We start from the raw sequence: 18,316 nt of genomic DNA on the forward strand, positions 1-18,316 counted from the left end.
TGTCTCCCACGATAAAATTAGTGAGAGACATTGCATTGTTGTACTTTTATTGGAGTCCTCCTTTGAGTAAAATCCTCTACATAAACAATAAAACCACTCAAAAGTTATTTTCCCTTCCATACAATTTTACTTTACCTTATCTCCACCAATTCCATGAAACCACGTATACTGTTTTAGAACAAATTCCTTTAATTCAACTGTATATTTCAGTTCAAAGACAGAATTTCTACTATTTGTGCAGTGAATGTTTCTTAATGGCATCAAGTTGAGTCTTCAGATGTTTAAGTAGCAACTGTAAGTTTATAAGTATTTTTAATACAGGCCAACAACGCTGCTGTTGTGCAATGGGAAGGCATGGATCATAAAGTCATGGAAGAGAACCAACTCAGTATAACGACAAAAAGCCTGGATAATAGCTCCTTAGATTCAACCAAAGGAGATGGGACCTCTGCAGATGCTGCCAGTAAGTTGTGATCTCTGTCAATTTGCATTTCATATGTTTAGAATTAAAAGAAGTTAATTTCAGACAAGGTCTTGCCTACCTGTGATTTCAGTCTCACATTGAGTAGTTCACGCTTAATTTTTTGACAGCAACCAGGTGTAGGTGATAAATAGAATACCACAAGTAATTGCTTCCCCCATCATCCTGACTAGGAACTGATTTGCTGTTCATTCACTGTCACTGGATCAAACTGCTGGTACTTCCAGAAGTGGAAGATTGTTTTCTTTTTACTGAAGCATCAATTCTAGATTTTCAGAGGTCACAAAAGATCAGTTTTTACTGTTTTGGTCTTTAGAGTCAGAGTTGTACAGCATGGAAACAAATCTTTTAGTCCAACTCGTCCACGTCCACCAAGTTTCCCAAATTAAACTAGTCTCACTTGCCTGCATTTGGCCCATATCCCTGTAAACCTTTCTATTCATGTACCTATCCAAACATCTTTTAAATGTTGTACCTGCACTTGCATCCACCACTTCCTCTGGCAGTTCATTCCACATATGAACCAGCCTCGGTGTGAAAAAGTTGCCCATCAGGTCCCTTTTTAAATCGTTTCTCCTCTCACCTTAAAAGTACTCCCTCTAGGTTTGAAATCCCCCATCCTAGGGAAAGGACTTTTTTTTTGCTATTCACCTTAGCTAGGCCCCTCATAAAGTCACCCCTTGACCTCCTACACTCCAGTGAAACAAGCGCCAGCTTACCCAGCCTTTCCTTTAAAACTTGAACTCTCCATTCCCAGTAACAATCTGGTAAATCTTTTCTGAACCTTCTCCAGATTGAGAAACTGGTACTAAGACCCCAGCTATTCACAGTATATGTGAATGATTTAAATGAGGGAACTAATTTATGGTATTTAGTGATGTATATAGTACAGTGTTTTTGGGGTGGGGGATATGTATGAAGACTGTAGAAACTGAGAACTGTTTCAATAATTTTTTTAAAGCTTGCTGCTATAACTCATTTCTAAATGCCACACTTCAATATCTGTACCTGAAATACGTACCTGAAATAATGGTGTTCTTACAGCATCCCGATGCACTATATCACTGTGGATTTGATCAAAATAACACATCTCATTTAGCACGCGGAAGCATACAAAATAGAAGCAAGAGTAGGCCTCTCAAGCCTGTTCCGCCATTCAACAGGATCATGGCTGATTATCCACTTCTTTCCACTTGCTTCCATGCTCTTTGATTCCTTTAGCCATAAAAAGTAGATCTTCCTATGTTCACATGTATATTAAAACTTGGCTTGTGGAAAAAGTCTCAAATTATATAATGATTAAATACTGATGGACTGCATCGTGTATCTCAAAGGCACTCTGCCAGAAGTCATAATATGTGCATGCTTCATAACATTGGGCTAAAAGAATAAACCTAGTGTTTCAACATGATTTACAGAATGGGGCCATGTGTAATTTAGTTGCAAAGGTGAACAACAGTAATTTGCTATTTAAGTGTGTACGGAATGTAATGGGCATGTGCTTTGGGAAGGAACAATATAACCCTGAATGTTTTGGCCTTAATTGCTTTCAGTGGCAGAGAATTCTACAGACTCACCAATCTGGGTGAAGAAATTTCTCCTGAGTCCTAAATAGTCTACCCTGTATCCTTAGGCTGTGACCCCTAGTTCTGGACTTTCTGTGCACTTACCTATTGAACTGTTAGAATTTTATCTCTTCTCCTTCCCACCATTCTTCTAAATCCAGTGAATACAATCCTAACCAACTCAATCGCTCCTGCTACTTCAATCTTGTCCCAAGAATCAGTTCAGTAAAACTTTGTTGCTGTTCCTTGATTGCAACAACATTCTTCCCCCAGTGAGAAGTCCAAAACTTCACTTAATTCTCCAGGTGCAGTCTCACTAAGACCCTGTACAATCCCTGTTTCTGTACTTGAATCCTGTTGTTAAGAAGACCATCGTTACATTTGTTTCATTCACTGATTTCTATACCTGTATGCACGTGAACTGGCGAACAAGGACACTCGGGTCTCATTGTGAAAAGGAGAAGTGCAATCTATTTCACTCAGATAATCTCTCTTCCTGTATCCACTATCAAAATGGATAACCTCACATTTGTCCACAATTCTTCATGTGCCATGCAATTGCCCATTCACTCAACTTGTCCAAATCACACTAAAACATCTTTGCATTCTCCTTGTAGAGCCTCCTACACAGCTTTTGTCATCTGTAAACCTGGAGATATTACACTTAGTTGCTTCATTCAAGTCATAAATACGTATAGTGAATAGTATGAATAGTTGACAGACCATCTTATATATACAGAACATGTTTTAAAATGTTTCTAAATTAGATTAGATTAGTTCTATCATTGTGCTAAAAGTACCATCCCTGTGACATCACTGTGTACAGTTAATTTAGTGGGAGCTGGGACAAAACATCAAAGTCAACAGTAATTGAGAATATAGTACCAGCTAGCACTTTAGAAAGCATTGTAAACCAGTGATATCGTTAGCTTCAGTGAAAGAAACATTGATCTATGGCTGATCATTCTGAAGCTTCATTGTGCAATTTCTATCTCTCTCCAGACTCAAAATGTAACCTGAATACATCCCTAGTGATTTTAGAAGAGTCTGAGCTGCATGAGGTAAAATCATTCTATTCTTTTGTTGAATCCGTGGCTTAAAAATTTCCTGTAATAGCCTACTGTGAAAATTCCTATGTTCACTTGTGGAATAAGTCTCACGTTGTATACTTATTTAATAGTGTCTGGCTGCTTTGTGCAATTTAAAGGCACTCTGTACGATGTCATCATATGTGCTTGCTTTGTAACTTTGGACTATAAGAATAAACCAAGTGTTTCAACATGATTTACTGGGGCCATGTATAATCTAATTGAAAAGGCGAACAACAGAAATTTGCCATTTAAATGTGTAAGAAATGTAATGGGCATGTGCTATGGGGAAGGAACAATATCCTAGAAAGACTAGAAATACTGATATATCTTTCTGTACAACATCTTTAGTAAGTGCAATTTCGTGCAAGCTATGTTAAGAGCAATTTTGCCCTTTTTTGTTTTTCTAGAAATTAATGGATGGCCAGATCACAGTTAGAGAATTTTTCAAACTTTTGAAAGTTCAAACGCACGCGCAGAAATCTCGTCAGAGTGAACTACATGTTAATGTAAGAATGTGTCTAGAGTTGTTCATATTCCTGAATTCTTTCTGTGCAATTATATGCAGCTAATCCTTTTCCAAACAATGCATCACAATTAAAATGTCAAACATCAAGCTGCACTTTGGGTTTAAACCCTGTACATATATTTTTGTTTTAATATTGACCTAGCTGTCCCTTTTTGAATGTTGCTCAGTATGTAAGAGTTTGAAAGTTAACTTAGTTAAATTCTGCAGTCTGAATTGATAAGGATTGTGAGATTTGTATGGTGAGAAATGTAAATAGCCCCTGTTTTCTGGTTTCCCAGCCACCCCAGTGAAACAATTTGAATTGTAATTTAGGGTTTTTATTTGCCTAATTGTTGCTGTGTTTTGTTTATACTTTGGTCAGGTTGAATTAGACAAGTCTTCAACTGTCGAAAATTGGCTGGCAGTGAAGTTTGTTCACCGGCCTAAACGGGAAGTCTATGAAGAGGACAGCAATGCTCTCTCTGCAGCCATAGCTGAGTATGACCTTGTAATATTCAGATAAGAGGAAAGCAATCAACTGCAATCAGAATTTTTTTTCCCCTCTACTGAAATATACCTTTTTAAAAGATAAAAATCAGTACACTCTGTGGAAAATTGATATTGTTTTGCTAACTTGCTAGTGGTCAGGGGAAACATTTAGTTAGTGAAAACAATTAAAATGCCCATTTTACAACAGTAGTGTTTCTAACATAATATAATTGAATAGGTATCTTCCTTGTAGTACATTAAAGATAAAGTCACCATGGAGCTATTCTCATTAAAGAGAAATGACTGATGGTGGTTTAATCTGAGGGTCACCATGCCTCAGCTGAAGGGAGACATTGAGGAGAGTCCTTTAGGTGTGAAAATTGAACCGACACTGTTTGTGTTACTCTGTACCAAAAAATAGCTGTCCACCAACGAAGTTAACTAACACCTTTTTAAAATAGCATCTTAGCTGATAAAAATGAATTGATCCAGATTATTCCACATTATTTAGCATTGCAAGCTAATTTTGCTGATTTAATTCCTAATAGTATGGAATTATGTCAGAATTGATTTAATCCAATACAGTCAGTGATCTATAAACTGTAATACCTTTCTAGTAAACATCTTACCACTTTTGAGAAGCTCACAGTTAAAATGGATACTCATTTATTACAAGGTGCATGCAACACAGAAACAGACAAATGGTCCAACTGGATTATGTTCGTATTTATCTTGCACATACTGACACATCCTTTCATTCCTTTCTCCCTCATAGTTTTCCTTGTCATTAAATTTAATGATATCTCCCCTCAACTACTACACAAGGTAACAAGTTCTACAGTCTGCTCACTTGCCAGATAAGGGTCCAGGGCCTGAAATGTCAGCTTTTGTGCTCCTAAGATGCTGCTTGGCCTGCTGTGTTCATCCAGCTCCACGCTTTGTTGTCTCGGATTCTCCACCATCTGCAGTTCCCATTACCTCCTGAGTATTTTCGGAATTCTTTTTTGGGTTTATTAGTGACTGACCTTGATCTACATTCCCCTGAGCAAACTACTTCATAATTTACAAGGCCATCAGCTTACCTGGTATCTCTCTCTGAGGTAAAATAGCTTCAGCCACTTTGGTATTTCCTGACAGTTTTGACCTCTCATATCTGGTATTATTCTTGTATATTTTTATGTGCTCACTTCAATGCTTTATATATTTTTTTAAATTATGCAGGTCAGACCTATGCACAGTATTCTCCATTGTGGTCTAATAGGGGGTCTGTACAAATTTAAGTATTTGTCCATTTTTCAATTCTATTCCTGTAGAACCATAACCCAATTCTTTGAATTTTTTTATGATCAAGTTAACTTGCATTGCTACTTTTACTCATTGTTATTTGAGTTCTATGCTGTTCTACCCCATTTAGAGTCTTAGAAAACTAACATTTTTTTCCTTGCTTATTCTTCCTAGTACCACCATGATTTATGGCTAGGACATATAATATGAAAATAGTTTTCATGCTTAGTGTAACCTCCTCAGTGATGTAGCCTTTAATAAATTAGTTTTAGTGTATTGCATCATGCCAACTATGTCATTTTTAAAGGATTACTCTACAAGAGAAAGACATTTTGTTACATTTCTGTCTTGCTGGTCATTGGCTTTAAATAATAAGAATTGAATAATCTTGTTACGTCCCTTGCATACAAGGTATTGCATTCATGACGGTCTATAACTATAGATTATAAAATTAATTTTGCCAGTAGGATTTTTTTTTGACTTACATTGGATTGATTCAGAGGATAAGGATGTTGGGATCCAAAATGAACATCAATATTTAGTATCCTTCTGCTTTCATGTTGGTTCGAAATGTGGCATTAAGATTTGTCTGCCACACTACTGTGTCTGAATGCTGATTTCATAATAGAACTTTTTACTACCTTCATGTCGTATAACTACTTCAAAGCAGCCATCTGGGGCATGCCAAAAAAATGTAGCCAGTTTTAGTAAGTTGAGGAGAAATGTTTGCTGCTGGAGCCCATAAACATGGGCTAACCCTAGCTTATGCTACTGGTGCCCTAACTTACACCAAGTCCCAATGACTTAATTGTTACTGTGTTCACAGATCTACATTTGGCTCTTGTTAACACCTCAATTTTAGAATTCGAAGCGTGGTTTTCAAGTTCCTCCATGGCTCGCTTCAGCTGTCTAATATCATCCAACACTACAATGTTCATAAATTTCTGTACACCTACAAATCTGGCGCCTTTCACCTGTCTTGATGTTTGTTGTTGCGCCGTCGATATTCCATTGCCTACATCCGAAGCTCTGGAATTCACTTCCTAAACATCTGAATGTCCCTCTCTTTGATCAAGTTGCTTAATAAAACCAAGTTGCTAATTTGTCCAAAACCTTTATTATCTGTCCTAATATCAACTTTAGTGATTTAGTGTTAATTTTCTTTTATAACATTGCTTTGAAACACCTTTTGGGCCATTTTACTACTTTAAAGATGCTACAACGTAGGTTGTTGTCGTTGTCCCACACCCTGAGCTGACTGACTTGAGCCAAATCAAACCTACTTCTTGTCGGGCACTTGCAGCCCAGAAGAAAAGGAAACTCTCATCGTATAACTTGAGCTGGCTTCTAGTCCAGAATCCAGACACAAGAACTGTTTTAATCCACTGTGTACTCTGATTCCCAGATTCTTTTGTCCTTCTGTATTCTAGATGGCAACAATATAAAATATAACCTTGTTCATTCTATAATAGTTTACATACTGCACAAACATGTGTGATTCCTCAACTGGAGTGGTTTCCTTCCCGTTCTCTTCACTGGGAGAACAATGAAGAAGTACTTTTATCAAAGCTTACTGACTCTAACAGGTTAATTCTATGGTACATTCAAATTTTGTGTTGAAAGTATTTTTAAGAATGGATCTGTAAGTTGCTGATATGGCTAATTTTACCATTCAGGAAAAAAGTCCACTTAAGCAATAGTCATCTTTAGGAAAATATGCACACAGTTTTAAAATGATGATGAAACTTTTAGAAATTAGAGTTTGCATGGAAGGAGAGGAAACAAAATCTAGATAACATCATTGAATATTCAATGCTGGCATTATAACATTCTGATTTTCTTTTTGTCTTTACAGACTGAAGGATCAGTTGTTAGATCTTGATAAACTTCTGTCAGAGGTGAACCCTGCTCTTTGGAAAAATGTGATGGAAATGACAGAAGAGGAGGTAAAAAAAAATCAGTGTTAAAGTTACCTACATGGGCTTAAGTTCAGTAATTTATTCTTTACAAATTAACATTTGTAATTGATGTTTGGTACTGAGTTTTTTTTTTCCTTTCCAGAAGAATGTTACATTCCATTCCACATCATTGTTGATCATACCTGCAAACTGGACTAAATTTAGATTTATGGCATTCAGATATCTGGTGCACTTTAAAATGAGTTTGTTGCCTTTGCTTTGTTAAATTCAGCAATTTCTTTTCAAAGGATTCGATAGAAATAGATGACCTTGAAATCAGTAACTGAACTGCATAACAAATTGAAAGCCTTTAACTTGACTTACTGGAAAATCTTCTTTTCAGTTGCGACTGTTTCGTTCTTGCCTGAATGCCAAGAAATCCAGCTTTGTGAAAAAAACCAAAGCAATCTGCCATGAACAAAAGGTTGACCTGTATTCAGCACAGTTAAATATGTTTAAGGTTAGTTTGCTTTATGGATCTACATCAGCAACGCTTAATGGAATGAGGATCTGGTATGCAGAGTATGATCTGACTGTCAAATGGCTATCAGTTTCAAATGCATCAAGATTTCAGAGGGTTGAGTGTCTTTGAAACTCCTTGCCATGGAGAGATGCAAGTCCTTTTGTATATTTAAGACTGAGGTAGATTCTTGATCAGTAGAGGAATCGAGGTTTATGGGGAAAAGTGCAGGAAATGTGGACCCGAGTAATGTTGGATCAGCAGTGCTCTTAATGAATGGTGGAACAGGCTCAAGGGGCCAAATGGCCTATTCCTGTTGCTATTTCTTATATTTCTTATGATTAAAAGTTTTATGTTGAACAATTAAATTTAGCACATCTGTGGTTTACATTGGCAATTTGGGCTTCAAGGCACAGGTTATGTCATAGTTTAACCTTTGAGGAAATGTGTTTTCTCAAAGAATATAAGTACTGATTTACTATTCAATTTGTGGCTGTTAATTGGTGTATGCTGATTATTTTGCTTTGCAGAAATTTGGACATCATGTAATGAATATGTCAATTATTCTTTTAAATTATGCAGTATTTGTTTATTATGCAAATGAAAAGAATTGTGCCCTTTTGTACAACCCTCCAATCCATGCCATGAACTCCATTTTCTTGCTGAATATATTTGTTTCAAGATGCTTTTGATCTTTATTAACCATATTTAAGAAGCTTTGTGGTATTGTTTAGACTAATGCCCATAGCAGATTTACTCACTGTATTTGAGAGTGTTTAAACTAGCTCAGCAGGAGGATGGAAACTGGAGATGGAATTTCAGATAAGAAAGAAACCAGGCTGGTAATACTGGGAAGAAAACTAGTAAACTAAATTGGAAGGCAGCAGAAACAAAAGCAAACATCAAGTGGAGAGGAGATACTAAAAAAGGCAACCTTTGAAGGCCTATACAAATGTATACAGGCAGTAAACAATGTGATCTAATTGCCCTTGGAGATATGAGGCTGCAAGATGATCACAACTGAGAATTGAATGTTCAGAAGCAATAGACAAAAAGGAAAAAGATCAGAGTGGATCAGTTAATAAATGATGAAATTATGACCTAAGTGAGAGAGGATTAACAAAACATTCAGGGGTATTACACATTGCTAGTTATTGTTTATTAGCCAGAAAACAGTAGTGGTAATGTAAGGATTAGTGTGAATATGGAAGTTAAAGTTATGTGTAGCAAAGACAATTTAGTAATCAAGGGGGACTTCAACATACATACATATGGACTGGCTAAACCTAATTTACATGAATGCTGTGGAGGACCATTTCCTGGAGTGCCGACAAAATAGATATCTATAACATTATAGAAAAGTACAGCACAGTACAGGCCCTTCGGCCCACGATGTTGTGCCGTGGAATAATCCTAATCCAAAAATAAAATAGCCTGACCTACACTCCCCTCAATTCACTGCTGTCCATGTGCATGTCCAGCAGTCGCTTAAATGTCGCCAATGACTCTGCTTCCACGACTTCCACTGGCAAAGTATTCCATGCGCGCTCAACTCTATGGGTGAAGAACTTACTTCTGACGTCTCCCCTATATACCTTCCTCCTAACACCCTAAAACTATGACCCCTCATGGCAATCAATCCTGCCCTGGGGAAAAGTCTCTGACTATCAACTCTATCCATGCCTCTCATTACCTTGTACACCTCGAACAGGTCACCTCTCTTCCTCCTTCTCTCCAGGGAGAAAAGTCCAAGCTCGGTCAACGTCTCCTCGTAAGACAAGCCCTCCAGTCCAGGCAGCATCCTGGTAAATCTCCTGCGACCAGAACTGGACACAATATTCCAAGTGTGGCCTCACCAGGGTTTTGTAGAGCTACAGCATAACCTCGCAGCTCTTAAACTCGATCCCCCTGTTAATGAAAGCCAAAACACCATATGCTTTCTGAACAACCTTATCCACTTGGGTGGCAACTTTGAGGGAGCTATGCACTTGAACACCAAGATCCCGCTGTTCATCCACACTGCCGAGAATCCTGCCTTTAATCCTATATTCAGCATTTAAGTTCAACCTTCCAAAACGCATCACTTCGCATTTCTCCAGGTTGAACTCCATCTGCCATTTCTCAGCCCAGCTCTGCATTTTGTCAATGTCTCGCCGAAGCCTGCAATAGCCCTCGATACTATCAACGGCACCACCAACCTTTGTGTCATCAGCAAACATACTAACCCACCCCTCCGCCTCCTCATCCAAGTCATTTATAAAAACTACAAAGAGCACAGGCCCAAGAACAGAGCCCTCAGCACTGACCTCCAGGCAGAATACTTACCATCTACAACCACTCTCTGCCTCCTGTCAGCCAACTAATTCTGAATCCAGACAGCCAAATCACCCTGTATCCCATACCTCCTGACTTTATGAATGAGCCTACTGTGGGGAACCTTATCAAATGCCTTGCTGAAGTCCATGTACACCACATCCACTGCTCGACCCTCGTCAACGTGTCCCGTGACTTCCTCAAAGAACTCAATAAGATTTGTAAGGCATGACCTGCCCCTCACAAAGCCATGCTGACTCCCTTTAATCACGCTATGCTTTTCCAAATAGTCATAAATCCTATCCCTCAGAATTCTTTCCAAAACCTTGCTGACCACAGACGTAAGACTGATTGGTCTGTAATTTCCAGGGATTTCCCAATTCCCTTTCTTGAAAAGAGGAACAACATTTGCCTCCCCCCAATCTTCCGGTTCGACTCGCGTGGAGAGTGAGGAAGCAAGATCTTTGCCAGTGGCTTAGCAACCTCCTTTCTCGCTGCCTGGAGCAACCTAGGATAAATCTGGTCTGGCCCTGGGGACTTATCAATCTTAATGTTTGCCAAAATTTCCAGCACATCAACTTCGTCAATCTTGATCTGTTCAAGCCTGTTTTCCTGCTCCTCAAAGTTCTCATTCACAACAAGGTCCCTTTCCTTAGTGAAAACCGAAGCAAAAAACTCATTCAGGGCTTCCCCTATCTGCTCGGACTCCACGCACAAGTTCTCTACGCTATCCCTGATCAGCCCTACCTTCTCCCTGATCATTCTCTTATTCCTCATGTATAAGTAAAATGCTTTCGGTTCTCCCTAATCCTTCCTGCCAAGCCTTTCTCGTGCCCCCTCCTGGCCCTCCTCAGTCCACTTTTGAGCACCTTCCAAGCAAGCCTGTAATCCTCTAAAGCTGTGCTAGACCCTTGCTTCTTCCACCTTACGTATGCTGCCTTTTTCTTTTTGACGAGAAGCACCTCTGTACCCGTCATCCAAGGCTCCTTAACCTTACCCCTTCTTACCTGTCTCGGAGGAACAAATTTATACATCACTCGCAACAACTGCTCCTTAAACAGTCTCCTCGTGTCAGCTGTGCCCTTTCTGTGGAACAATTGTTCCCAATCTGTACTTCCCAACTCCTGTCTGATAGCGTCATGGTTTCCTTTTCCCCAGTTAAATATCGTCCCCTGGTGACTGCTCCTTTCCCTTTCCATGGCTATGGTAAATGTGAGGCTGTTGTGGTCACTGTCGCCAAAGTGTTCTCCCACCACAAGATCTGACACCTGTTTTGGCTCATTGCCGAGTATCAAATCCAAAATGGCCTCCCCCCTCGTCGGCCTGTCCACATACTAAGTAAGGAAACCCTCCTGAACACACCTGACAAAAACGGCTCCATCCAAACCATCTGCACTAAGGTTCCAATCAATATTGGGAAAGTTGAAGTCACCCATAACAACAACCCTGTTACATTTGCACTTTTCAACAATCTGCCAGCCTATGAGTTCTTTGATCTCCCTACTGCTATTTGGGGGTCTGTAGAAAACCACCAATGAGGTGACTGCTCCCTTGCTGTTCCTAACTTCCACCCATACTGACTCAGTTGACCAACCTCGGCAACCTCAGCCCATACCACCTCAGTTGACGAGTCCTCATCTAAAGTTCTTTCAGGCACCGTTATACTGTCCTTGACCAACAAAGCCACACCTCCCCCTCTTTTACCACCTTCCCTGACCTTAATGAAAGATCTAAACCCTGGAACCTGCAACATCCACTCCTGACCCTGCTCTATCCATGTCTCCGAAATGGCCACAACATCGAAGTCCCAGGTACCTATCCAAGCTGCAAGCTCACCTACCTTATTCCGGATACTCCTGGCGTTAAAGTAGACACACTTCAATCCAGCTTGCTGTCTGCCAGCACACTCCTGTGACAGTGAGGTCCTGACCATGTCCTCCTAAGCTCATCCTCCTGTGTACTAGGACTACATCTCAGTTTCCCATCCCCCTTCTGAGCTAGTTTAAATCCACCTGAATAGCACTAGCAAATTTCCCACTCAGGATATTAGTGCCCCTCTGGCTCAAGTGGAGACCATCCTCTTTGTAGAGGTCCCACCTTCCCCAGAATGAGCCCCAATTATCCATGTACCTGAAGCCCTCCCTCCTGCACCAGCCCTGCAGTCACGTGTTCAGCTGAAATCTCTCCCTGTTCTTTGCCTCACTATCACGTGGCACAGGTAACAAACCAGAGATAACCACTCTGTTTGTTCTAGCTCTCGGCTTCCACCCTAGCTCCCTGAAATCCTGCCTGACATCCCTATCCCTGTTTCTACCTATGTCGTTGGTGGCTATGTGGACCACGATTTGGGGCTGGTCACCCTCTCCCTTCAGGACCCCAAAGACACGATCCAAGACATCACGGACCCTGGCATCTGGGAGGCAACACACCATCCATGAGTCTGTTTTGTTCCCAACAAACCTTCTATCAGTCCCTCTAACTATTGAGTCCCCAATGACTACCACTCTCTTCCTATCCCCCCTTCCCTTCTGTGCAAGAGGGACAGACTCTGTGCCAGAGACCTGCACCCTACTGCATGCCCCGGTAAGTCGTCCCCCAACAGTATCCAAAACGGTATACTTGTTTTTCAGGGGAACGACCACAGGGCATCCGTGCACTGACTGCTTTTTCCCCCCTTCTAACAGTTACCCAGCTTTCTTCACGCTTAGGAGTAACTACTTCCCTGTAACTCTTGTCTATCACTGACTCTACCTCCCAAATAATCCGAAGTTCATCCAGCTCCCGCTCCAGTTCCCTAACGCGGTCTTGGAAGAGCAAGAGTTGGGTGCATTTCCTGCAGACCTATTTGGATGGGACACTAATGGCATCCCTCACGTCATACATCATGCAGGAGGAACATTCTTCTACCTGCACTGCCATCCCTGCTAATCCCCTAAACAGAAAGTTTAAAAAAAAGAAAAGCTTACCTTGATTTGTCCCTGGTGTACAAATGTTGAGGAATTGACTAGAGAACGGATTATTTTGGATCTAGTTTTGGGCAGTGAGTAAACGTCAAATAATCTTGCCAAAAAGGAGCCTTTTGGGAAGTGTGGTCATAATAGAATAGAATTTTAGATTAAATGTGAAAATGTGTTGTGCAATCCAAAGCTAGGGACCCGTGTACCTGTAATTTCCTTTGTTTAAATTTACAAAAGGCATGTTTACAGTGATACATTGGAAATTAATACATTTGTTACAATGATTTTAATTTCTTTTGAGGTGCAAAAGCCCAGTGGGGAAAGTGCTCCACAGACAGCTATCAAAATGTTAACATTTTGTTTGATCCAAAAGAAGCACTAAGCCTGTGGTTTTTAAATTATTGTAAATAACTATGAAGAAACTGACGGAAGGACATTAGAGCATATAAACCAGCAAAAGGGCATTAAAAAAGGACTACAAAACCTTCTGTATATACTTTAAAAGAAACCTATTAGCGAAGACCATATACAAGCAGAGACATTGGGAGAATAAGGGAAACTAAATAAACACACTGCATCGATCTTGGAGGAAGATGCAAAAAAGCTTTAGAAATGCTGACAAGAACATGAAGCAAATATAGTACAGAAAACAGAAACACAGACTATTTCTCAAATGGTTAGAAATTGGTAAATGTTAATATCCAAAGGACCCTGGCTGTCCTTGTTCATAGGTCACTGAATCTAAGATGCAGGTGCAGCAAGCAATTAGAAGGGCAGGTGGTAAATTGCCCTTTGTTGCTAGAGGACTTGAATACAGAAGTAAAGTAGTAATTGTACAGACCTTCATGAGACAAGACCTAGAGTGTTTTATATCATTTTGGTCCCCATACATAGGGAAGGATATATTGTCATAAAGGGGAGTATGACAAAGGTTTGCTAGGCTTGTTCCTGGCATGGCAGGATTCAACTTCAAGTAGAGAAATTACTCTTTAAAGCTAGTAGATTGGACGAAAAACTACAAAAGTCAATGGAATGTTGGCTCCTGTCTAAAATGATAGTGTAACATAACGGTTACCATTTTGTATTCCTATGCTGAACTCTTGATGTGACTTCAGCACTTCAATGAATTGCAGCTCACTAAGAATATATTGACATTTTGGTTGAATACAGTGCACATTCACCAGAATGATACCAGGACTGAAAGGATTAAGTTACATGGACAGGTTGCATAGGGTAAGTCTCTAATTTGTTTGAATATACAAAAGTAAGGATGATTTCAAAGGAGTTTGTAGGATAGTCAGAAACTATTTTCTCGTTTGGTGAAATCAATAAACGGGATCCGGAACATTGAGGACTAATGTTGATGAAAAACGTCTTGAATTATTTTGATTAAGCTTCAATAGCTTTTTCAAGAGGTCTGGATTTCCAATACTCTGTGAACTAAGATGGATAGATTTTTGTTAGATAAAATATGTTAAGCCATAAGGAACCAAAGAAAATAGAGTTGGGAATACAGATGAGCCATAATCTAATTGAGCAACAGAACAAGCTGGAAGGACTGTGAGGGCTGCTATCTGTTCCTGCAGTCATTTACTGTCTTATGATCAGATCCCAGATTAAGTTCCCCAATTTCTTATCTTTCTAGACAGGTTTTGTTAAAATCCTGGATGAGGAAGAATGAACTCCTTCAGTCATCCACAATCTCAGTTGGTTTCAGTAACATTAATTTGAACTAATTGTCAAGGCCACTCCTGACTTTGCTTCGTCAGGAGGGCTAATCGGTGGATCCAGTGCGATGTTAGAAGTATTGGCGATAAGGAGTCCCCCTGCTTGACTCCCCTTTCGATTTCAATCGAGTCGATTTTTATTTGGTATCCTTCAATGACAGTTGTATCTCGGTATATAAATCTTTGAGTTGTATGACATTTTTGGTAGATAGACTTTTTGTAGTGTTTTAATGAGTAGTTTATGACCAACAGAGTTGAAAACCTTCACAACAGATTAACAAATATAACTGCAAGACCCCTCCTCTTACACTTAGCACCTTTCATAATGTTTTCTGGAACTGTTATATTTTCATTGCAACCTGGAGTTGCTGCAAGAAAGCCCATCTGTGCCTTGACTAATCTTTTAGTCAAGAACTTAATAAGTACACAAAGTAACATGGGGCTAATGGTGATAGGCTTCCAATTGGATTCCAATTCATTGGATAAGCATATGAACGTACATGGAATAGTGTAGGCTAGATGGGCTTGAGATCGGTATGACAGGTCGGCACAACATCGAGGGCCGAAGGGCCTGTACTGTGCTGTAATGTTCTATGTTCTATGTTCTATGTTCTAAAAGGATCTGTTCCCTTGTGAATACTTTTTGCAAGACCAAATGATATTACATTTTTAAAAAGGAACCAATGTAGCCACACGTAAATTAACAAAACAGTGTGGTTGTTTGTCTTGTGTTTAGTAATTAGTAACACAACACACGGACATAAATGAGAAGAGTCCAAAAAGACAATAAATATACTGACCAGTCTCTGAAATATTCATGCAAAGTGAGATACAGTGGAGATTACCAGTAGCATTGACTGTGGTCCTTGATGATCCTTGGTATCTCAACTGATCTGTGAATCTCATTCTGATTGAATTCCAGCATTCAATCAATCAGAGTCCTTTTGTTGTCCTTTTCCCTTTTGCCTGGCAGCTAACTAGATAGCTGATGTGCACTCTGAGTGAAAGATGTGTGTTGCAGGTAAAGACACATTGTGATTGAGACTTTTTCGACTCTGACCTTCACAGCACATTAACATTCACACTGAGGCTAATGTACCTGAGAATGTTCAGTGCCAGTAATACACTTCAGTACGTTAAAACCGTTTTTTATTGTTGTTAACCCTTGTCCTTAAATGCCCTTTTAAAAGGAAAAACAAAATGTCTGAAATTTAGAATATGATCCACAGAAGCCATCAACTCCTCATTATCATATGTTCTCAATCTCCCGCTCTCTCTGAATTTTCCCTTACTCCTTAAAGGTGTCTGGTCTCATCAAGTCCCACCAGTCACTGAATTTACACTTATAGTAATTTTGTGCAGTAGCAGTAGCCGTCCCCTTTTTTTAAAAAAAATGCATTTTGTGGTTAAAGACTAAAAACACGCAGTATTTTTTTGGGGTTCCAACCAATTACTGTAACAACTGATTAATTCCATTGCCTGTCATTCCCAACTCTCCACTTGAGCACAATATAATTTTTTTTGCTGTGCCTTACTATATAGGTTTTACTCTTTACAATATATTAAGTCTTCAAATTATATCACAGGAAATGATTGAAACACTTAACTGGAATACTCTTCTCCACTAATTTAAACAGACAATTTTCCATTTAAAATGTGCTGCATCTCCAATTTCTGACAAATTTAAGTCCTGCTTTCTCTTTTCAATTTAGGTACAGTGTCAGCAGAGAAGTGAATATGAGGCTTATTTGGATGATATGTTACACAAGATGGATGATTGCCTTGCATCATTGGATCTTAGTAAGTAAATGTGGACTTATGTAGCTGAATTTTCTTTTCTTCAATTCCTTTCTTCTCCCCTTCCACTGCAGCAGTAAAAATGCTTCTGTGTGTTATCTGAGATGATAATTTAGTCCATAGTTTCCAGCAATTACTGGAGAGGTGTTTCAATTCTCCAAAACCGTTGTAGCCTGTCAACTTTGGTCACGTGGCACACCAGATCATATTTTTTGAATGGTGAGTGTCAGTTTGTGTAATATATAAATCTAGACTAAATGATGTGGTATGTAGGGTGCTGTATGGTCTGAAATATCATCTATCAAGTAAACTCTTCAATGTACTTTAATATGGGATGTAAATGATCTCTGAGCATCTTTTTGAAAAGTTATTATTTATTGACTGGGCAACATTTTTATTTCCTGCACAGTTACTAGCCTTATCACAATGCAAAAGGCTAGGTGCATCTGTCCAAGTTTGCGAATAACAAAAACCTAGTTTCCTAACACAGCCAATCCTATTGAAGCAGAGGTTAATACTCCATTAGCCTTTTGTTTATCTTTTCTGTTTGTGCACGGACCTAAAAGATTTGTTGTATATGGGTATCTTGCATCCGTGTTGTCACTTTGGTTGGAACATAGTTTGGTTATTCTGAATGTAAAATACCTTTTTATCACACGGACCTCCATACCACAGTCAATCTTTTGACCTCTTTGAGGACATAGACGTTCTGTACCTTATTTGGTGTTATCTGAAAACTTCAAGAAAAATTTTATTCTGTCATGCTATTGCGTACTAGATCATAGAACATTACAGCACAGTACAGGCCCTTCGGCCCTCAATGTTGTGCCGACCTGTCATACCAATCTGAAGCCCATTTAACCTACACTACTCCATGTATGTCCATAGGCTTGTCCAATGATGACTTAAATGTACTTAAAATTGGCGAATCTACTACCATTGCAGGCAAAGCGTTCCATTCCCTTACTACTCTGGGTAAAGAAACTACCTCTGACATCTGTCCTATATCTTTCACCCCTCAATTTAAAGCTGGTAAAAAGTTATGTTTCCAGGACAGTCAGTAGGGAACTGTCTGTTTGTCACAGCCCACTAATCAATGAATATTCTCTTTGTCCTGACCCAGTGCCAAATTTCAAATCCATGACAATGTTGCTTTCAATTCCAATTTAATTTTTGTTGATCTGTTTCGCTGACTGTTAAGAAATGTCTGTGAGATGTCATGTCAAGCCTGCTTCATCATTTAGTAATTAAAAGTTGATCATCCACTCGATGCCGTTTTCCCACACTATATCCATATCCCTGTCATTGATATTTAGAAGTCTGTCAATTTCTAAACCAACTTGGTGTCTAAGCTTCCACAGACCTCTGGGGTACAGAATTCCAAAGATCCATAGACTCCTGGGTTTAAAAAAACCTCACTGTCTCAGACCTATGTGGCTTCCACTTTATTTTGACATTGTGTGCTCTGGTTCTAGACTCCCCAGCCAGGGAAAATATATATTTTACTTGCATCTAACCTGTCTATTCCTTTTAAGCATGGTGGAGGATTTAATGCAATCACTTCTCATTCTTTGTAACTGTAGAGAATTCAGGCCTTGTTTGCCCAATCTCTCTTTATAGGACAGTCTTGTCATCCAATTACATGGCCCTAGTTTATATTCAGATTGAAGCCATCCGTGATTACTGCAT

At 39.3% G+C, this 18,316-nt stretch overlaps 1 protein-coding gene across 3 annotated transcripts in view; it reads left to right on the forward strand.

Annotated features, from left to right (window-relative positions):
• The window catches only part of knl1 (kinetochore scaffold 1), a 96,080-nt gene that overhangs the window by 48,440 nt on the left and 29,324 nt on the right, over positions 1 to 18,316 (forward strand). For all 3 annotated transcript variants that reach the window (XM_048538389.2, XM_059649308.1, XM_059649309.1), the window contains 7 exons: positions 322 to 463; positions 3,049 to 3,107; positions 3,545 to 3,643; positions 4,025 to 4,140; positions 7,271 to 7,361; positions 7,717 to 7,833; positions 16,543 to 16,630. In XM_048538389.2, coding sequence (XP_048394346.2) covers positions 322 to 463; positions 3,049 to 3,107; positions 3,545 to 3,643; positions 4,025 to 4,140; positions 7,271 to 7,361; positions 7,717 to 7,833; positions 16,543 to 16,630 — 712 coding nt within the window. The remainder of the gene's footprint in view (positions 1 to 321; positions 464 to 3,048; positions 3,108 to 3,544; positions 3,644 to 4,024; positions 4,141 to 7,270; positions 7,362 to 7,716; positions 7,834 to 16,542; positions 16,631 to 18,316) is intronic.

The sequence above is a fragment of the Stegostoma tigrinum genome, chromosome 10 (genome assembly GCF_030684315.1).
Source record: "Stegostoma tigrinum isolate sSteTig4 chromosome 10, sSteTig4.hap1, whole genome shotgun sequence".
Taxonomy (NCBI): domain Eukaryota; kingdom Metazoa; phylum Chordata; class Chondrichthyes; order Orectolobiformes; family Stegostomatidae; genus Stegostoma; species Stegostoma tigrinum.